Consider the following 22,975-nt stretch of genomic DNA (forward strand, 5'->3'; position numbering starts at 1 on the left):
GGATGTCAGACACAAAATGTTAAAGTAAATATTTAATACAGTAAAAGGCTGGTATAGGAATTAATGGTAATGTGAGAAATTATGGAAGCATGTTTCTGCCACTTGGAATTTTAAAAAAAAGGTCCTGTAAGTCATCATATTGAGATTCTTTCTCAATATTTGGACGTCGTATCTCAATATAATGACTTATTACCTCAAAAGTCCTTATTTTGAGATACTAAATCAAAATACTGAGATTCTAAGTGAAAATATTGAGATAAAATACTGAGGTACTAAGTAATTATTTTGAGATACTAAGTCAAGTAGTATCTCATTTTTTTCAGTGGCGGAAACGAGCTTCCATAAGAACTTGTGAATGTATGGTTAATTAACAAGTTTGGGTATTTACAAGTTTGTCTCCTTTTTGCTTCATAATATATGAAGTCTTTATATTTTCCCTCTAGTTTTTTATTAGACACTTTGCGCTTCTTCCTCCAAGTGATTGACAGTCGACAAGCACCGCCCCCGAGGCGCCTGACGCTGAACCGCAGCCCCTTCTCATTTTCAGCCCCGCAGATCTCCATTTTCTTCTTTCCCGATATTCAGAAGCAGAGGAGTGAAGATTTGGAAAAATGAATGAAGATTACGACGTTATCGTGCTGGGCACCGGACTCACGGTAAGAATAAACAAATGTTGCGGTCATTGTTAGCTTGGAAAGGATTTGCAACCTGTTACCAACCCGGTTAGCAGTTGACAGCTCGGCTTTGAGCTAACCGGGCCTAAGCGCTAACTAGCTAGCTTAGCCGCTAAACAAAAGTGGGCGACTACCTGTTAGCTAATGGAAACTGTGAGCAAAGTAGCTAATGCTAACTGTTAGCACCATGCTATCTGCAACTGCTATCAGTGCCTGGAAAGATTAGCGGTACTTAACTGTTTACTTTCACACGATAAGTTCAAAATACCAGCCTTTCCTATGTTTTCTGTCGACTGTGTATCTAATGATCCCAGTTAATTTACCTTATTTGAATGTTGGGCGCCAATTAGGGCAGCTTTTGTCACTCAAGATAAGATTATACGCGGATGATTAGTCTGCTAACGTTCGCCGACCTAAATTAAGCTAACTAGCTGCTTACAACGGAGTAACGACGTGTCAGCTCCACCGATTAATCTCGGGTGTTGACTTTATTTCAGTTCTAGTGTAAGATTAGCTAACCTAGCTACTTACTTTGAAGTCAGTAAAATAAATAGCTAGCTAACTTGCTAACTAAAGCTTAAGTTTCTAAAAGCGCCAGACGGTGCATTAGACTCAACAGGCTGGGGTAGTAAAATAAGTCGTTTATTGAGGAATAAAGCTAATTGTCGTAAAGCAGACGAAGGTAAATCACTTTTAATTACTTTAAGAGGACGAAATTTGGGGACTGGCTGCTTATTCAAACTCGCTGGTTTGCTATGCTGTATCTGTCTGCCAGAAACGGAAGCAAAACGTTGTTAAGATCTAACTTCCAAGTTCTTGCGTCGTTTTACTATAATGCTATATAAGCAGATCCACCTCAAAGTGAGGTGTCTGTTTGTTTTCGGTATTAAAATAGAGATGTGAAATACATTGCAAGTACTCCATCAACAACAGTGACTCATTAATATTTATACAGGAATTCTGTATCTACTAGAATGGCCATGGCAGTCAATCTGTTCTGACTGCTCACACATTTGTGGAAAAAAATACAAGTACATTTAGACAACCTCAGAAACTGCAAATATTTGTATGCGATCATATCGTTCATTTTCTTTTTATAAAATAGAAACTATTAAGTTCTTCCTTAAAACGTAGGATACAATAACTTTTAAAAACATCATCAATATTTCATTTGAAGCATAGTAAAATTCCTTAAAGACCACCTCCAGTGAAAATCCAGTGTTTAACCTTGTAAACATCTCCATGTGGTGTTCTTCATGTGCTACAAGACATATCAGGGACAACATAAGCAGTCGTCTCCATGGCTGGGCCTGTCTGCTGTTAAACTGCAGTGTACCAAGGACAGGCTGAACAATACGTTTTCAGATTGGCAGGTTTGAGACGTCACAAGTTAGCCAATCCCATTAAAACAGCTGTTTTGATCAAAGTTTAACCAATATCTATCTGGGGGTTATGTGAGGTGTCAGTTTAATGAGCTATTCATGTATGTGCACTGCAGGGTTAGTTTACACGGAAATGAACCATGCCACAGCCTTGTAGACATAATTATACTCGCTGACAGGCCTCCTGACTTGCTAACAATTTTACACGGCTGAAGCATGACAAGGAAATACTGTGCTGACTTTGGGACTTTTTTGCAGGCCAATGTGTGCAGCTTCCTGTCAACTCACAGGCCCTAAATTCACTGCAGTTCTAGACATTTCTTAACCTCGACATACTGAGAATAGTTTAAACAATGATGTAATCAATGGCTCACACAACCTTGTAAATTTTCTGGTATTTCTTTATGACCACGAACACCGAGTTACAGTGTTTGCTGCAGGCTCAGAGCAGTGGGTTGCGCTAAATTCTCAGCAGCATGTTGGTTTAGCTCACACTTGGGTGTGGTTCCACCAAGTCTGAGGAACTGAAAGTAGCCTACACTTTAAGTCCTGTTTGAGCTCAGTTAACTGAGAGCTAGACTGACTGCCAGCCAGTCTGAAAAGCACTGCAGACCGTGGCACAGTGTAGTTTCACATGCTTTTACTTCTGTAGTGCTTGTCAGTGACTTCACTTCTGTATATCTGACAGCTTCCGCTTTTATTACTACACACAAACATAGAACTCAGCCGGCGATACAGGATGCCCCTATCTGTTATTGTAGGGGTATTAACTAAGCTCCTACAATGAATACGTTTGACTAGTTTTGTATTCCTAAAAACCCACTTTTTCAAGATTTCTTCACTTAGATTAGTTATTTTCATGTATGACTTTACAAGTGCATTTTAGTGATTCATACCTCACTTGTAATTATTACTCTATCAATTCTACTTTTATCTAATATTGATGGTTATTACTCTTGTTTTTATGTCCCTGTGATGCACTAGTGATCAAAATATTTTATAAAAGGCAATATTGCCAAGTGCTATATTAAAATCAAGAGAAGCTGAATTTTATGATCATTCTTTTACAATAAATGATTATAATGACAAACTGTAGAGCTGCAGAGGTAACACGGCCTACAAATCTTGCTCTCTGCAAATTGTAATTGCAGTTAATAGTGGGAAGGCTGCTTTCTTTATAAACTGGACTGTAACTGGGTGGAGGCCATGAATAAAAGATGTCTTGAGAACTGAAACGGAGAGCTCTCTTTAGTGAAAATAAAAATTGTAATTGCAAAAATAATCATTGCATTGAATCACATCACAATCTTAAAGTCGAGCTGAAACGGCATTTTGAGAGTTTCTAGCTTCCGTATCGTGACGTATTTCCGAGTGAAACAGGACGTGCAGGCGGGACATATCATTAGAGGGATTTGATTTGATCATTGAGAAGTGGGCGTAGACAGACGTTCTCCTCAGCGCAGTAGCTAGCTAGCTAGCTAGCTAGCTGACCGAGCGTTCTTGGTGCTCTGCGGCTAAATGTTGCAGATTGTTTGGTTGAAATTGGTTGGTTCTTTACAGGAAGAAAAAATGATCGAATTTTGATATAAGAATACGAAGAAATGGATTTTCTGTATTTCTTTTGGCCTATATTGTCAAATAGATGCACAGTATTACCGGGGATGTGATCTAAAAGGATTAAAATGACATTTTTCATTTCACCTCGACTTTAATGTCTGTAAAATTATTCCAATATGATTATTTGCCAGTTGCATACAGCCCTAATTTTGTGACTTATTTTGTACATTTGTTTTTAAGTGCTATATAAATTAATTTCTAATTAAAAAATGACTGTTTTACATGAATTGAAAAAGCCAAACTAATCCACCCTGCTACTGTACATCCAGACAGGACATGATTAGTGAGTCCATTGTTTACTCCTCTTAGCATGTTTGATTTGTTAAGCAGCTGGGGGATGGGGTTTCCCATCTGTCCACTACTAATGACACATGAGGGGAGTGGCTTGACACAAAATATCAAACTGTACCTTCCTAGATGCAGCCTGGTTCACATTATGGTGATTTATGATAGGATTTCATCCAAAGTAAGCATCTTTTTTTCTGATGATGAGAGAACTGAGTAAGGTGGCATTGTAGTGCTTTTACAGCTGCAACAATATGCTGTTTAACTGAGCAGTCATCAAAATAATTAATTTAACTATTTCATAATTTATGTTGTTTTTTAGTCATTTTTAATGCAAAAAATGTTCCAGTTTCTGAAATGTGACTTTTTTGCTACTTGTCCTTGTCATAGTGATAGTAAATGAGGATTTTAGGATTTTGGCTCGTTTGTTGGGAAAATAGCAACTTGAAAAAGTCACTTTTGACTCCGTAAAACTGTGACAGCCATTTTTTTAGCATTGTTGCTTTTTAAAAAATCATCTCATTGACATTTTATCGTCCAAACAATCGCTTGACTTATCAGAAAAATCATTATACTTGTATAAATAATGAAAATACGTAAGCTCAGCCCTAATAGGCAGTTATACCTTAATGAAAATTCAGTTAAATATGTAGAGGAACATGGTGAAATTCCTTTTGTTTTCATAGTACTAGAATAGTTTGCTGCTATCTTTGGCCTATCAAAAGGAGGAAATTAAGTTTCATGATGAGTGAAGGCAAGCATTGTTTTCCATTTCCTTCTCTTTATGGAATCAGGAAGGTCAACACATTTTGAAGTTTCAGGCATCACCAATCAACCGATGATCAAACAAAATCTTCAAATGTACGAAACATAAAGGCGTGCATTAATAAGTTTAAATCAACCAAATACTGATGAAGTTTATGGTCATGAAAAATCTAAATACCTCTGAAGCAAGCACATTCCTGTCTAATTTCATAAGCTGATCACATGTTTTTCTTGTAGAACCTTAATCTGCTGTGTAACTACGAGAGGAATGCAGTGTATAAGTACATTGCAGTTAATTACTAGTTCAGTTTGAGTAAAACATAAAGATGCAGGGGACTCATTGTACTGAGTAAGAGTTGACTAAAAACTAAAAAATATTTAATCTTAGTTATTTCATTAATTCACTTATAGTAATGTCTATAGAAAAAATTCTGTCTCAATTTTCCAAGTGCCAAAGTTGATGTCTTTGGATTCTTTGATTTGTCCAACGAGCCTTTTGAAACCCAGGATTGCCCCCTTAAAGTCGCTGATTAAATCATCAGTGAGAAAACCCTCTCACATTTCGTCGGTCGTATTTCTGTCCTTTTGGTTTTTTAGCTTCGTCATTGATTAAACAGAGAGCAAGGCAGCAGCGACAGCGCAGCAGGCTTCAAACTTTACAAACCAAATCTTGAATCTTGAGAATGACCCTTCTAAATTGTCTGCTGTTTCCTTCTCTTTAAAACAAACTGACCTGGTAATTTTATCAACCCTTTATAAAGCAGTTAAAAATCAGAGTCTCTCTGTCGCTTTTTGGAGGGACTTGGGGCCTGCAAGCAAACCTGCCACTAACTTTAGCATACTAGCCTTCATCCTGTAAAATTATGTAGTTTAAAAAATGACTTGAAATTAGGCCTGTGCATAATGTGAGAAAACTTTGCGTTGTGCAATTGTGTTGTTTAAATATTGGGATAACGACATGATGCGAGAAATGAGCAAATATTCAAGAGTGCATATTGGCGATAACTCTTACTTTGTATGTCTATCTGCTGTTCAGCATGTTTTACACAACACGTCCCTCCTGAATCCAAAATCCATCCAAAAAGCAGTTTTTTGTCATCACTAAAATGTCATAAACTAATCTGAGGGGAGCTGATGGCTGCTTGGGCTTCATTTGATCGCATCGCTATGGTGTGAAAACATGACTATTACACCCAGGGCTCTGTCCAATGACTTTTCTTATTCATTGCGTTAAATTCAGACTTTGCAATGTGTTTATTGCGATATTTTTGTCATATTTGAGAACGATGAAATTGCAGTTTATTGCGCAGCCCTACTTGCACACTAAGAAAGTAGTTGGCTGGATATGTTTGGATGTAGCTACAGCTGACGGCACTTATGAAAACCTCTTACAAACATTCTTCAAAAGAGAGTCATGCAAGCTTATCTAAGAGTTTGGTGTGGCGCTGAATGGGGAAAAAAGTAACAAATGGTCATATTTAATGTCAAAATTCAGAGTCAGGTACAGCCCGAATAAAACCCAAAGATAGTCAGTCAGTTTTATAAAACAGAGAAAAGCAACAAATCCTCACGTTGTAGAATCTGTAAACCCAGAACACTTGACCTTAATTGTCGCTGATCGATTAAAGGTGTATTTTTTCAGCTGTTTACTTGGCTACTTCCCACCTCTGAGAAAACATCCAGAGGGAAGGTTTTATGCAATGTTTCTGCTCTGTTGATCCTGTATGCCAAGTGGATTAAAGTCCAACAGATTCTTGTGACTTGAAACACTGTAAAGTGTGTTAAATACGTTCCGTCATGCTTCATCAAAGCTCGTCATGCTGCTGCTGTGATGCTCTGTCATGTGATCGCTTCTGTCTGAACCCCACTGACCCATCCAGCTCTGGTCGGACTTTGTCACTTCTCTGATTTTTATGGGTCTTGTGTGTTAAAAATTGAACCGGAACTTTGCCTTTAGTCCTGGCATTTTATAGTGGCTTAATTTTCTGCCTGACTGTACACTGGATCAGAGTGTTTTCCTCTCCGTCAGCATGGCCACTACACTCTGGCAGAGGTAGTGATGACTAGGCTTCCTCCGGCTCTGTGTTAAGGCCTGTATTTATATAAGCGACAGCGGGTCGGCCACGGCCACATGTCAGCTGCAAGGTGACACATCAGAATTTATCTGTAGCCGGACTATATGTCCTTCCAGTCAATGGCAAGACCATATAGAAGATGACACCCAGACATTTACAGACAGACATGATCAGATTTCCCTGCAGCATGTGTTATTTTGGGAGAGCACCTATGCAGAAGCTTGTTAGGATGTTGTATGATGTAAAAAAGGAGGTACTGTGTGTCAATGAGGTTACATTTTTAAGTCCAGTAACCCTTACAAACATTACAGTGTTTTCAGGCAATTTCACTATTCATGTTCAAACAGGAAATAAAGACGGTTTAAAACTAAAAGACATCCCTGCAATTTGGCATTGATAGCAGCAGTCTGTGAAGGCCTGCTAGCCAGACTACAATATTTCACCTTGTTTTAATGACAAAGGTTTACAGATTAATGTGTCTTGAGACCATTCAAAAACAGATTTTATTGTATGCTACACGAGGGTTGTAACTGTCCATGAATAGAAGCCATATAAGGATTTAAAGCTGCTGTGAGGAACTTTCAGTTTGTGTTGATTTTGGCGCCCCCTGTGGTCAAGGCCTTAACTCTTATCTCTTTGCATGATTTTGACCTGTACATGCTTCAGTGGTGATTTAAAAAAAAAAAAACAGTCATGTAGCCTATCACTCACTTTACATTTTTGTCCTGGAAAATGTAAACAAAGGCAGCGTGCAGGTAATCCTTTGTCCGCTCCCCCCCCGCCAGCGGTTTCAGACATTAAAAATAACTATATGTACAGAAATAATCAATCTTGTTGCTGATGGTCTGGTTTGCTTTTGTAGGTCATATACAGACATCAGTATTAATTTCAGTCTGTTTCATAACCAGAGAAAAACTCCATAGTAGCTTTAATGATCAACAATTTAAATCATCTGTACAGAGTGGAAACATCCTTCCTTATCATCCTCTTTAAGTTGGTATCTGAAGTCCTGCCCCTTCTTGATTTTGATTGGTCGGTGAGGGCGAAGGGACATTGATGAGCGCGGCGGTGTTCCAAAAGTTGAACTATTTTCAATTAAGAGCGCAGCGACAAATAACAGCTGACACCGAGGGTGTTTTTGCGCTGAGGCGCTGAACGCTGAACTGCATTGGTTTTGTTGTTAGTGGACACAGGCCCTAAGTCTCTGATGCAAATTGTAATTGCAGTTAATAGTGGGAAGGCTGCTCTCTTTATAAACTGGACTGTAACTGGGTGGAGGCCATGAATAAAAGATGTCTTGAGAACTGAAACAGTTCGTTGATCCATCAATTGGCCAAACAACAGAACATTTTAAGGGAATTTTGCCACATTTTAAGTAGATGTCCAGTTATTGTTTATGTTATATGAAGCAAATAACTACTGAAGTCCAACCGTTGTGGAAATATTTGACATTTGATTACCGATAAGAAAACATTATAACGTTATAAACCGGTATTAGTCAACCTCTGTATCAGTCAGCCTCTATTTTCATTGTCTCCGTAACTGAATATCTTTGGGTTATTTGGCTGTTTGGTGGACAAAAGAGAGATTCAAAAACTTCACCCTTTGATTTAGGAAACTCTTAGAAGGCCAAACTATACATTGAATAATTTAGTTTAGTTGCAGCTCTACATTTGTCTTACCACAGTTGAAAATGATCGAAGAAAATCTCTAATAGTATCAGTATTTGTAAAAAGGTAGAACTGCATTAACAAATAATTGCATCAACTTACATCATCCATGACCATGTATGCCTCATGGTTGGAAAAAATCCAGCAACACAATAAAGCACTTGTGTGCTTTAAACTCTGGTAAAGATGAGTAGATGGAGATTATGGAGCCAGTGTGTGTCCGTATGTTGATAAAAGAATCATGAGGGGTGGTTTACATCTAAGAGGGGGTTGTACTTTTCTCAGAAAGCGTGCCCCGCCGACAAACTGAGCAACGTGAGGTTTCTGTGGTAAACAGACCTTCCGCTGAGAAGCGCCACAGCTTTTTAGCTTTAGCTTGTTAGCTTTGTTGTTTCTGCTTCTGTGCACTTTACAGTAAGTGTTTGAATTAGGCTTTATTGATTCTGTAAAACCCAGTGTAGGTTAAAATGAGAAATGTGTCTTTTATGTAGACTATAGCTGTCAGGATTGTTTTGCCTTTAGTGGAATATTTTTGTATTTACTGGACTCTTAAGTAGGCAGACCTAATTTATCCTCGCTTAAAGAGATCCCTAAGGTCTTAACAGAAAGGCAGTGAATGCTATTATCCCTTGTTGTCTTTAGTCATGTGAGAAACGAGTTATACCAAAAAGCAGCGCAGTGTAAGCTGTCACTCAGTAGTAAAACTAGTTTTAAAGTCCACACAGGGTCACATGATGCACACAGTGTTTTCTCTCATCTACAAACTCGCTGCTGTAATCGTATTAAAGCCTTTTGGTCTGCGGGGATTCCAGATTCCAGTCAAACATGCACATTTTCTCTTATTATTATTGTTGAAGCCTCAGAGGCTGAAAGCCCGGTGAACGTTGTAATCATCCTCCCATGTCAGACATTATGATGATGCGTTTGATTATAGTGGTGCTTCTGTCATTCTGTCATTGTGTCCAAAGCCAAAATCAACAAAAATAAAACTGGGAGAAACTTAGCTGGATTTATAGTTGTAGGAGAAGATATTAAAAGGCTAAAAGAATAAGCACATGTAAAGTAGAATGTATTTAAAACTCAGGCAGATCCAAACGTCTGTCCCTTGTTGGGATAGCTCAGGGGGACAAAGTCAATTTTATTTTTAATTAAACATTTTCCTGCGAACGATAATAAAAACAAGATAATGGAGATAGAATTAATATTTAGGGGCAGCGTCTAGCTTTGTCCTTGTGTACAGAACAATGCAGGAACAAAAGCATGTCGGCTGTAAGCTTTATAAACAGAGTAAAATAATCCCAAACCACAAAACAAACTGTGATGGAAACAGAGGGAAGCGCTACTCCAGTCTGTCCGCTCTAAAGGTGAACAATGTTGTCAGCTGAGCTCCTTTTGAACCACATGGTGATGAGGTGGTGCGCTGTGATTTTTTAACTGATCAAATCAAGAAGAACACTTTTACTTAGTCAAACTGTGTGGGGATGTGATGCTTTCAATACACAGAAAAAATCCCAATCATGATAATTTATCTATGTTGTTGTAGCTCTCTACAATGGGTCTGTCCTAGGGATGCACAGTGTTGGTTTTTTTGCCAACATCCGATATGCCGTCTCCCCTGTTGTGGAATTGATATCATGCCTACTCTTATTGTAGTGGCCCACTGGCAGATGCAGAAATAACATAAAACAGTGCTTTTTAAAATGTACACATTCACTAGGCAATATAAGAAAACTACTTAAACTTAGTAATGACTTAATAAAACTGTAATGTTCATACAACTTAGACAGGCTTGGATGATGCTCTCCCTGAGACATCCTGACAATGGCCACAGCTTGGGCAAATTTTAGCTATTGCACAGAACAAATACATAAAATGAAATCAACGTTACTGTCTGTTTTGGAAATTTTGAAAAACTGCCATACCGCAGACACCTTGCACCGTGCTTCACGCTTGACGGAAGAGGCCTGGTTCACTTTAAAACTTTAACGCTCAGTCTAATTGACACCGTGTTTCTACAATACAACCATGACTGGTTGGTCTAATTCTTCTTTTCTTTTCTTCCACCAGGAATGCATTTTATCAGGAATCATGTCCGTGAAGGGGAAGAAGGTTCTGCACATGGACCGCAACTCCTACTACGGAGCTGAGAGTGCCTCCATCACGCCTCTGGAGGATGTAAGTTATTCTCTGATCCCGCTTGCTCTACTTTATGACACTGAGGAAGTCATATTAACTTGAAATGTAGACATTAGGAAGAAGAACCTGCTGTTTAAATATCGAAATATTTACTATGTATCTCAAGGCTAGTTGGCTGACTTTCTTTATTTGTTCTTCCCACCAAAAAGTCTTGCCAAAGAAAGAGAACAAGAACAAGCTTTATTCGGTCTGTCTTTTAGTGGTTGTTTATGAACTAAAAACAACCTTTCTTACTCAGTTGTGTTTACTGCATAAAGGCTGTAAAGATGGTCTGATCGCCTCTTGAAGTGCAGACCTTCTTTACTTAAAAGGAGTGACCAATTATTGAGAAATTGGGCTGTAATCACCTTTAAACGTGCACAATTATTGTTCAGACAAGTCACTTTTGTTCGGATAATTTAAATCACTTTGTGCCTTATCATAGGGTTTCCTTGCGGCCTGGCACCAGACTGTGACGTCTCCTTGACACTAACCACTATCAAATCAGAGCACTTATAAATGTGAAATATTATATTTTCTATAGCCTCTGTAGCGCGTAGGTTCCATGAAAAAGCTACTAAGAGGCTAAGTGGGCTTTTTATTGTGACGCATTCAAGAAAATCCGTAAGTGGAGAAGTGTTTTATGGTGTTTTTTAAAGAATAAAACAGTTAAATAATCAAAGAAAGAACTGACGGTCAACAAAAGTCTGGGAGCCTCACTGACCCTCTTTGTCTGAGATCCTGCCACCAAGTGAACTGGTAAATAACGTGAAAACCACACCCATGTGCCAAATCCCAGAAGTGATAGTAACCAAAAGAACGTGTGCAGACATAACAAATAAACATCACAGGCAAAGCACACATTTTGGCTCCTACAGCCTCCTTATAGATCTTTGGTACCAACAATTACTTTTCAGTGTTTGTATGCAGTATGGAAAAGTACGGAGTTAGATTTGAGTCATTTCCAGGCCTGTATAACAATTGAAAAAAGAGTATGGAAAGCTATTTGTTTCCAGACCATTTTCCCTATTTTTTTTCCATGTATAAATTTATCATTTCTATAAACCGAGACTGTTTTTCATATGATTTGAAGCAGGCAGCCGCCGCAATGTTTGCGACTGTGTGAGAATGCATGTACTGGAGCGAGCTTGACTTCGACACCTGAACGTCACTGCAAGTAGATAAGCTCTTAACAAAACTGCCTTTTTAACCGAACCACGACATAACTTTCAGTTTGTTTGACAGAAAATGAAGCAGTTTAATTGCACATTTTCATAACATAATGGCCAAATAATAAGCTTGTCTCATCAAGTTATGTACTGATGTAGATTAGTCGATTAAAAGACAATAAATCCCCAAATATTTTGATAATTAGTTAATCATTAAGGTGATTTTTCAACCAAACGTTTGCAGGTTCCAGCTTTTTAGAAGCAAGAATTTGCAGCTTTTTATCATCTTGTAATTAAAGATTGTTAGTTTTAATAATTTTGAAGATGTCCTCACTTTTGGCTCTTTGAAATTGAGATGAGCATTTTTCGTAACTGAATGTAAAATCCGTCACACCGGAATATAAGATGCAGTCTGTTTTTGGGGTATCCCATAGGGGAAAAAGGTTTTCTATGGCTATTCATTAAGAAAAACATGTATGTTATTTCAGCACTATTTCAATTTATTTTCATTCAAAACACTCTCAAATTACAGCCTACCATCTGTTTTTGCTATGTCAAGTTTGCTTCCTGCCAGCTGTAGCTAGCGGTAGCTGGCAGCCTATGGTAACGTTGATTGTTGTGAGGGTGGCGGCTGCAATGGCGATCGTGACGGTGCATGTCTGTGACAAAGCGTTAGCAGCAATTAAGCAACTTTTCCTCGCTCAAAACAGCGAGCATATTGTAAATAGGAGACAGCTTGGTAGCAGCTTGGACCCGGAAACATGGCCATCGTCTGGGTAAAATACCGCAGCACAATAACATACCTCTCTCTGCATTTTATACTGGTATATTGGTCGCACCAGTCTATAGGACGCAGCCCACTTTTTAGATTACATTTTTTTTAATTAAAAGTGCGTCTAATACACCGAATTTTACGATACTATAAATTGATTCATGTAAAATTAATCAGAAGATAAATCGATTACAAAAATAGGATCAAATCTGATGCAGCAAAAGCAGAGCTATTGTCAGTGGTCCTACCTTTTTATTTAACCTTTATTTGACCTTCCTGAAATGCACACCTGGTTTTATTGGAAGTTGTTTGATGCTTTTGTATCACTTCTGCTTCGTTGTCTCCCTGCAGCTCTTCAAGCGCTTCAACCTTCCCGGCAAACCTCCCGAGTCGATGGGAAAAGGGCGGGATTGGAACGTGGACCTCATCCCTAAATTCCTGATGGCCAACGGTAAATTTGGATCACTCATCTGTACATCACGTGCTGCTTTAGCTTGTGTCTCATGCTGCGTTACGCCCAAGATTAGAGAGATTTTACAGCTTGTGTTATTCACACACAAATATTGGTCATTGAGATAAGTAGAAGAACCAAACCCCGTCAGGTCTGGGTTCATAAAATCAGCACATCCAGATATTTGACCTGTTGGCTTGGTCAGCTTTGCTTCACCTTTGGTCTGAACACTCCATTAACTCTCCGGCCTTTGGACGCAATGTGCTTGCAGAGTGTCAACTAAATATCCCTAATGCATTTCTTTATGTTGTTTCCCAGTGGAGCTGTGACCTTTGGCATTTTAATAATCCAGTATCAATTTGACAGGGGAAGAAATCACTGGGTACCAATATGGCGGCCAAAACAGCCAATTTTTGAAGTGGAATAAAAACAAACATTCTCTTTAACAAATAACTTAGCTGAAAAATATTCAACCTTCTAATACATTATCAACCAATTCTAGTTTGGACGGGCGTCTGCTCAGCTGTGATGCTCAGTTGAGAGGATTGTAAACTATAGAGTCGGACAAAATATGTGAACAAAACATATTTTAAGCACAAAATGCATTATATATATGTTCTGTAAAAAACATGTAATATCTCTGCGTATAAGAAAACATTCATGCCATTACCTATATATGTGATAGGCCCATATCGGCCGACCAATATATCAGTCTAGCTCATGAATGATTGATCCCTTCATTTTGTGTTTTGTGAAAGTAACGCTAACGTTCACATCCCTTCTCTCAGGTCAGCTGGTCAGCATGCTGCTGATCACACAGGTGACTCGCTACCTTGATTTCAAAGTGGTCGAAGGCAGCTTCGTGTACAAGTCCGGCAAAATCCATAAAGTCCCATCAACTGAGGGTGAAGCTCTGGCGTCTGGTAAGTGAAAAATGACTAAAAGAATCGTGGACAGCTTGAAACAACAGAAGATGTTTTTATATTCTCAGCTGCTGGTTGCGTGAAGCGCTGACGCTGGTTGGCCTTTCACTCACCCCATGTTGTTATAGACACTCAAAGTCTGCATTCTTTATCTCTTAAAGGTCTGATGGGGATATTTGAGAAGCGCCGCTTCAAAAATTTTCTGGTCTGGACTGCCAACTATGACGTGAACAACAGCAAAACCTGGGATGGCATTGACCCCATGAAATCTACCATGTCTGACGTTTACAAAAAGTACACCCTTGGACAGGACGTCATAGACTTCACTGGCCACTCCCTCGCACTCTACCGCACAGACGAGTCAGTGATCTCTCATGTGGTTTTATAAATGTTCTTTGTATAATACCTTAACTGCACGCAGTTGTGATATTATGTTCTTCAGTGTTCTCACTTTCATTGATCTCCATCTCTCTCCCCTCAGTTACCTGACTAAGCCGTGCATCGAAACGATAAACAGGATAAAGCTGTACACTGAGTCTCTGGCCAGATATGGCAAGAGCCCGTACCTCTACCCACTGTACGGCCTGGGAGAACTGCCACAAGGGTTTGCCAGGTAGGAGACTCTCCATTTAACATGTATATATATGCAACACTCGCCAGTCCCTCCTGAAAGTTGTAATGTTGCGATCAAGAAAATTTACACAAATTCAACCAATCCCTGCGCTTTTTTTTGCGCCAGTCATCCATCCGCGCGTCATCATGTACGTCACTTAGCATATTGATCCCCCGAGGTCTGCAGTGTTGTATTTACACGCCGTGAAGCAGACAGCTGCGCCGTTCCAAGTTGAGATCGTCTCTCTTTCATGAGCTACCTTAACTGGCCTCAAACTACAGTGTCTTTATAAAGAGACTCTATACAGTGAATATATAATAATACATCCAGCATTTGACGTCTTCTTGTGATTCTTTGTGTTTCCTTGTTGAAAATGATTAGCTATCCACTTAGCCGCTTCCTGATGTCTTCTGTTGCGTCTAATGGCCAATCAGATGCTGTGTTCTTAACTTTCCACCAACCAGAGGCTCTGCTACCAATGTGTGTGTCAGCGCTGCTCTTAAAGATTCATTGTGCAGAGACATAGTGGTCCCTCTGTCTCTTATCAGGAGAAATAAAGAGTAGAACAGCGTACATTTTAATTTATTTTTTGAGCATATTATGGTAATTTACTTTAGTTTCATTTAGTTTTTACACATTTTATTTGGTGTGTCGATACAGAAATTGATCGGAAGTCATGTCAAAAGACAAACACCAAATATGGGGGAAAAAATATATTGTAACATCTTTTTGCGCTGCGAAATTTAGTGCGATTTTTAAAAAAACACAGGAAATTATAGCAGATAAACACAGTGTGTTTTCATGTTTATATAGACAATTAACAATCATACTTTTTATTATTTGGGACTTTTAAGTCTATTTGCTTATAACAAGCCTCGCGTAACCTGTGCCGGTTAACGCCGTGGTTACACAAACGGACAATTCACGGAGCGGACGTGCCGCGGACTGTTTACTTTTAGCGGCTACACCTGCAGCACACACACGGCGTGAGGTTGTGTGTATCGACAGGAAGCAGGAGACGCGAGTTTTCTTGCTTGTTTGTCACCTGCCTGTTAACAGTCTCTGCAGCTCAGCCAGTTCCCTCCGTGCTCTGTTGAAGAGCTGCACTGATACTAACTAATGTGATATCAGACAGATGTTCCTGTGGATTAGTAATTGAAAACGAGAAACTGGCAAGTTCTCGTTTTGCCCCGAGCACTAATAACGTAGCAGCTTGACGTATTTCACTTAATTTGCTTCAATATCGCATGTCCCGCGATGTGACTTTTGCACATGCGCACATTGCATTTGTTAAACGATATACCGTGCAGCGCTATACCAAATCACCAAATGTATGACTTTAAAGGAGCGTTTGTCCCAGTCGCTCAAAATGGATGTGTGATGAAAAAAGCCTTCAAACATCGCAAATTGCATTTACAACTTTTTTAAAAGGCTGCCACAAAATCAGTCATATGTGGCCGCAACAGTCAGAGAAACAGGCTGTGAAGTCCTGAAGGAACTGAACGCAGCAACACTTTCGTGAAGTGTTACATATAGCTCTCAACCATTCTGAAATGTTTTTGTAATGGGACATAATATCTTCAATGTGTTTCCATTCCAGGCTGAGTGCGATCTACGGAGGGACGTATATGTTGAACAAGCCCATAGAGGAGATCGTGATGGAGAACGGGAAGGTGGTGGGAGTCAAGTCTGAGGGAGAGGTGAGAACATGTGTTTGAGTTAGTGGTCGACCGATATGGGTTTTTTTCAGTGGCTGATGCTGAACAAATGAGACACAAAACTTGAATGAACATTTATTTAACACTGTTATTTTAAATAAAAAAATACATCTACATAATAAATGTCCACTGGTAATTAAAAAACTAAACTTTGTAAAACTTTAAATTAATATACACTACCAGTCGAAAGTTTGGTCACACTTTCCCATTCAGTTGTATGAGAAAATGTGTCCAAACTGACTGGTGGTGTATATGAATGATAAATAAGGGATAAGGGACTAGAATTCTGTCCAGCCAGCTGTAATTATTAAAATAGAAAAATGAAATAAAATACGAGGTCAGTATTTGGTTTCTAAACAAAGAACGTTATATAACGTGCTCAACAACGGCAGACCACAGGCTCATTGAGTTAGGTGTTTAAGAACGGTGGTCTTATGGGTGACGTATGCATGTGGCGTTGGCTGGCAGGTTTGTTATGGGAAGTGAAAGTACCTGCAGCAGACCCTGTGAAGCGCTAGCTTCAGGGGTTAAGTTACAGTAGTCAGCAGAAAGTGACCAGATGAGCTCAGGTTCAAGTAAAGCGCTTGTAAAAAGGGCCTTGTATTGTGTTCGCTGCATCGAGTGAATAAAGCACCGCTTTTATGCAACTTTACCATGACGTCTCCCGACCATTCTTTAAAGTTTGCCCGGACTGCAGCAGCTAACCGACGAGCTAAAGCTAATTGAATTAGCCCAAACAAACCAGCGGTCTCCACAGCAGCCACACTGACGAGGCTGCCTGTGTATGCAGACATATTTTGTTTAATCAGCCTCGTGAGCCCAGACATGGGCCAATGCCGATTATGTCAAAATGGCATTGATCGGCCCGATTAATCGGTCGACCCCTAGTTTGATTGCTTTGTTAAACATCTGTATGGCCTGGATGTGATATTGACGAGTGTTTAATGACAAGAACCCACTAGCCTGGAGTTGCTTAGTGCTAGCAAACGGACGATGCCGACAAAATGCCAGGGAAGTGCAGCTTCAACAATGCATGGCTTTTTAAGGACAAATACCAATTATGGCTGTCCAAAGACACAGACCCAAGACGTGCTAAATGCAAACTGTGCTGTAAAACATTTGACCTTTCGAATATGGGCGAGGCAGCGCTCGTTAGCCACTTGAAGGGGGAAAAGCACGAGACTGTAGCCGCAGTTGCTAGCAGCGCAATACCCATAGGTGAGTTTATGAACGCTGATGCTGTGAGGACATCCAGCAACACTACGACAGTTTCCACAGCAACAAAGCAGACAACTTTGGACGTTTCTGCAAAAAATGAAGTCCTCAAAGCGGAGATACTGTGGGCACTAAAAATCACGAATTCACACTACTCATTCAAGTCATCCGAGGACACGAGCCGTCTTTTCGCCGCTATGTTCCCGGACAGCCAGATTGCAGCGAAATTTACCTGTGGCGAGAACAAGTGTGCCTATGTCTGTACTTTTGGGCTTGCTCCGCACTTTAAAAGACTCTTAGCCTACTGTTAAAAGTGTCCCAACAAACAGCATATGTAGTGCTGTTTGACGAAAGCCTAAAGCACCATTTGCAGTCCAAACAAATGGATTTACACGTGAGGCCGTGGGATGGAGCAGAAGTAAAGACTAAATATGTTAAACTGTTGGAATTAAAATATGAGAAAGGGTACCTGTCTGGTGTTGTATTGTTTTAGAGAGGCACCATACATTTCAGATGGAAACCTAATTTTACTTAGTGTTATAATAATTAGTTTACGGTGGTCCCATTGAGATAAAATAATTTCTTTTGGTCATGGAAATTCAGTGAAAGGTTTTGGAGAAGTCCTATTAACTATTTGTCTTAATTAAATACACATTGCGGTATCATAAAGGAAACATTTCACTTTACCTGCAATTAAATCGACTGTGTTTTACCCCCCACAGATCGCCCGGTGCAAGCAGCTGATCTGCGACCCCAGCTACTTCTTGGACAAAACTCAAAAAGCGGGTCAGGTGGTCAGAGCCATCTGCATCTTGAGTCACCCCATCAAAGATACCAACAGCGTCAACTCCTGTCAGATTATCTTCCCCCAGAACCAGGTCAACAGGAAGCACGGTGAGCACAAACAGGAAACGAAAAGAAGCATCACAAGCCAGGCCGACCGTATCCACTTCCTGTCTCCTAAGTAGGCGTGGTCTCTTCTTTGTCCCCGTAGAAACAGTACATTACTGAGACGGAGGCGGATCTTAAAGTTAATTTTCTCCTCAGTTGTCTCTAAAAAAAAGTAATCGTATCAGCAACTAGCTGCACAGAGCAGATGAGCTGGGCAGGAGATCAGACACAGGAACAGCATAGTGATTTATATTTTCAAAATAAAACACCCGACTGAATCTCACAACACTACTTCAACTGCTACCTCATATCGCAAAGGAACTTTGATCTACGTCAATATTCATCAGCGTAGCATGTCATGAAAGCAACATTTGTTTTAACTGATCCTTCGACATGAACTCTTTCCTGTTTTCAGACATCTACGTTTGTATGATCTCCTTCGCTCACAACGTGGCAGCGCAGGGCAAATACATCGCCATCGCCAGCACCACAGTGGAGACGAACGACCCTGAAAAAGAGCTCAAGCCAGCCCTGGACATGCTGGAGCCCATCGATCAGAAGTTTGTCAGCATCAGTGACCTGCATGAACCCACTGACGGTGGCAGTGAGAGCCAGGTAGGATCACACTTCAGCAGCACGGGATAAAACCTTGGTTCACTTATGTATGGCAATTCTTTTTTTTATTATTCTTGTGCAGATTTTTTGTTTCCTGATCGATTCTTTGGCCGTAGCTTGAAGAGGAGAAACAGCTTAATATATAATAATAAATGTTTTAGCACACCATGAAACTCACAGACAAAGTGCAGGCTCTGTAAATCATCCCACATGATGCTACCCAGCCAATCAAATCTCTGCATTCCTCGAAGCATTGCCGCTCCAGTGTGTGAGTGAGATGCACATACAGCAGAGAGACGAGGGAAATAAGAGAGTCAGGGTCAAAGTGTAGGCTGAGTTTACAGCGACCACTTTTTTTGTTTAATGTACAGACGCTGGGACTTGCCGAGGGGCTTTTAAAACTGCTCATTTTTAATGAAATCTTAACCTAGAAACAAACGGAGCTAATGTGAGCAGCCGAGTCTGTAAAAGCCACACACAACACGCATAAAAGCTTATTTTTATACTGTTAGGCTCTGTTGCACATCGATGCATCACTTGGCGCTGCTTTCACACCTGGTGTAGCACCAAGTTAATTTTAGGTTGGATATTCGATAGATGGAAGTGAAATGCTGTCAGATATCTTACACAACTTCAAGAGTAAGTGTTAGGGTTGCTGTAAATGTTTTGTCCATGGATAGAAGCAGATTCAGAGAAAAACAAAGCACTTCATGTCTTTCTTTTCAATTCATCATGTAGCATTGGGGATTTGTAACTTCAAAGATCAAGAGCGTCAGTAAAAATGTGTTTCCCACAGTGATGGTTACATTACACCAATAGTTCTGTATTAGAGTTAAACATTCCAGTAATGTGACAGTCCTACGTGTAACACAGTTTCTGCAGGTATGCGGCTGCTGTAGGACCACAGAGCATTTTGAAATGCATCATCTTCATTTAGATATTGTATAAGTATTCAAGAGCAGTGGTTCCCAACCTGGGGTCCAGGCTCCCTGGGGGGGCGCCAAAGATCGCTGGGGGTGCGCAAGGCTTTGTCTGCACTGAGATTGTCAAGATTAGATTTGCACGTTAAATAAAATAAAAAGCACACACTTGATAATCGAAAGTCTGTTCAACTATTAAGAAAATATATTCATCTATACATACACACACGTATGCACACAGATATATTTTGGACATACATGCATGCAGAAATGCCTTCATCCACATATTTAAACTGAACTAAATTTATTATAATAACTAAAGAAAACTGATTAAACTAAAACAACAAAGAACTGTAGGCTCAATTTTTGCCAGTAAAGATTTGGAATGAATCACTTTATTGTTTTGGTGTACATGTGTGCGGGCTGGGGGGGCTCAGCCTTTCTTAGATACAAGCAGGTGGGGCTCCAAGGAAAAAAGGTTGGGAACCACTGATATAAACTATTTAAGTATCTAAGTACTGGAAAAGTTCTTCTACCTCTATTTGACCCTGTTTTCTCCCCTCTAGATTTTCATCTCCCGCACGTACGATGCCACAACTCACTTCGAGACCACCTGCGACGACATCAAGGACATCTACAAGAGGATGACGGGCTCAGACTTTGACTTTTCCGAGATGGAGCGCAGCAAGAACGACATCTTCGGCGACTGCGCGGAGTAGAGGCGACACATCCGCGACGCTCCTGATCATCAAAGACAACGCTGCCGGCAACTGAAATCTTACAAAAAAAATAGAAAACCTACATAAAAATGTACACACCAATGGGCTGGCTAGGTATATGGTTGGCCCATTGAGGAAGTTGATGATATATATAGAGATATGATATAGTATTGTTGGATAGGGTTCAGGGAGGAAGCTATGCTTTTTCAAATTACAGTCAGATGATTGTTGCACTAAAATACAATAATCCCCTGCATTCTTCTGCTTCATCATGCTAAATGATGAATTCTCCAAAGATGCCAAATCAAATGATAATTCATAATCAGTAGTATTTACAGAGTTAGTGTGTTTTGGGGGGGCAATTCATTTTTCTGTCACTATATTAAAGGTATTTCTCGTGTCAGGGTGGGAGAAAAGTGGCTCGACTTTGTGCGTTAGATCATGCGAGTATCTCGATGTGGTGAATCAACCGTATTCAGGCTGAGCAACAGCACTTAAACAGAAAGTTTATGTTGTCAGATTTTGTAAAATGACTTTGTTTAAAGGGTGTGAGGGCTTTATATTTGTCTTTTTACCCCTTCTTGACTAACCTCCACACACAAGCTGCAAAAGCCAAGCCACAGCGCGCCTAAAGTCCAGCATAACGCCTCCTGAACCTGTTCTCAACAGCTTGAGTTACTATAACGCATCAGAGGAGATATATTAGTTCCTGTATTATGCAAAGTGATGGATGGCCTGTGCATTAACAGCAGGTTAACTGGGAGTGTGATTAACTGTAATTGCTTAAGAAGGACCAAATGTGTACTGCAGCAGTATTGAATTGACGAGAGCTCTGTGATATACTCTGTTTTAAACAATTTAAAAAACATCTTGGGCTCAAATGATTTCTGTACTGCAAAGTAAAAACAACTTTGTCAAAAACAAAACTCTGTTTGATGATTTTTTTTTTAACATGACTGGTGAATATGTGCATCGCACGTGAAATACACACCTGTTCACACCAGCTTTTTCCTGATGGAGGGGGTAAATGTAAATATTCCCTGAATTTAACATACATTTAGCAGATTACAGGCTTCCTATGGTGATGGAAAACCTTGAAGATTCTTATAATTTAGTTGTGTGCAGTGTAAGGGTTTTAATCGTGAAAAGAATCAACAACTAAATATAAGAGAAATAACTAAATGTAAATTAATTAAGCTGTTTTCAAAGGAAGGGAAGCTTTGGGACTTTTAACTTGCAGGTAAATATTAATTTATGACGGACTTTTATTTTGTAGTAACATGATAGAGGCTTCATTTTAATATGGAAATATAAAGAGCTGGAAAACAAATGAAATTCAATATATAGTCCTTTGAAAAACGCCCTTCTTTAATATAAAGGATTGAAATTAAAATTTTACTTGTAGTGAACATTTAATGTATTTTTACCCTTACATTTTATCTGTATTGGACGACGGAGTATTAGGGCCACATAAATAAGGGATTCTGTGTGAGGCTGATCTTTGTCACTGAGAACACTGAGGAAGTGGACAGTCTCCTCCCTGACGGCCTGCAGACTATCCCAGGCACGGTGCAGAAACATCAGGTAAACACTTTTTACCACACACACATTAACTTAGTTACAAAAAGGTGGTTTGAGTGTTTTATCTAAACACGTTGTGTTCCTCTCGATTGTCTCTGCAAGATCAGGAGAGGTTTTCACGCTATTTAACCTGTTTCATTCTTCCACCAGAGCCGATCACACCACTTTGGACTTATTATAGTTTTTTAATTTAATTAAATTTTTTAATTTAATTTAGTCTTTCTGTTTGGTTTATGATTTCAGTTTAGTTTAATTAGTGATTTAAAGAAGCTGAAAGAATGCATGACATCAAATCTGATTTACAAAACCATTGTTAAATGTCCCATATTGTGCAAAGCCATGTAATTCTTGTACACCATGAACCATTAACATTGCTTGACCCACAGCAGAGCTCGGTGTATAAGCACCCGGGGCTGATTTTACCTGCAATGCTATTTAGCTGTAGTTCGTGTTGCACTGGTAATTGTAGTTTTAATTTAGTTTTTTTTTTCTTCTTTAAACTGTCGCTTCATTTTTCTTTCAGTTAACGAAACTATTTTTTTGCTGCTAGTCTTATTTTTCCTTAACGATGATAACCCTGCTTTGCACACATGATGATCGTGAGGACGCAGTTAGATTGATGAAACATATTCAGTACTGAACATACAGCTCCATCTAGTGGACGATCTTTGGTATTGTGTCGTTTAAAATTTATTATCACCGTAACGGGGTTAAATATTTTGTTTTGCAGGACCAGTGCTGACAG

The 22,975-nt window shown here is 39.5% G+C and overlaps 1 protein-coding gene across 1 annotated transcript; it reads left to right on the forward strand.

Moving 5' to 3' along the window:
• The first annotated feature begins 520 nt into the window (after window positions 1–520).
• Window positions 521–21,575, forward strand: gdi2 (GDP dissociation inhibitor 2). The gene is made up of 10 exons (XM_069670982.1): window positions 521–656; window positions 10,536–10,643; window positions 12,936–13,035; window positions 13,824–13,958; window positions 14,120–14,318; window positions 14,440–14,571; window positions 16,172–16,271; window positions 18,227–18,398; window positions 18,811–19,010; window positions 20,497–21,575. The coding sequence occupies exons 1-10, from the start codon at window positions 612–614 to the stop codon at window positions 20,647–20,649; spliced, it is 1,344 nt and encodes a 447-aa protein (XP_069527083.1). The 5' UTR covers window positions 521–611; the 3' UTR covers window positions 20,650–21,575.
• The last annotated feature ends 1,400 nt before the right edge of the window (window positions 21,576–22,975 follow it).

This window comes from Semicossyphus pulcher, unplaced genomic scaffold (genome assembly GCF_022749685.1).
Source record: "Semicossyphus pulcher isolate SPU_LCO1_2020_fin unplaced genomic scaffold, fSemPul1.0.p SCAF_20, whole genome shotgun sequence".
NCBI lineage: Eukaryota > Metazoa > Chordata > Actinopteri > Labriformes > Labridae > Semicossyphus > Semicossyphus pulcher.

Coding starts and splice junctions, on each gene's coding strand:
- gdi2 (XM_069670982.1), top strand. CDS start 612: ATGAATGAAGATTACGACGTTATCGTGCTGGGCACCGGACTCACG. Junction 14,572..16,171: donor CTGCCACAAGGGTTTGCCAG/GTAGGAGACTCT, acceptor TTTCCATTCCAG/GCTGAGTGCGATCTACGGAG. Junction 18,399..18,810: donor CCAGGTCAACAGGAAGCACG/GTGAGCACAAAC, acceptor TCCTGTTTTCAG/ACATCTACGTTTGTATGATC.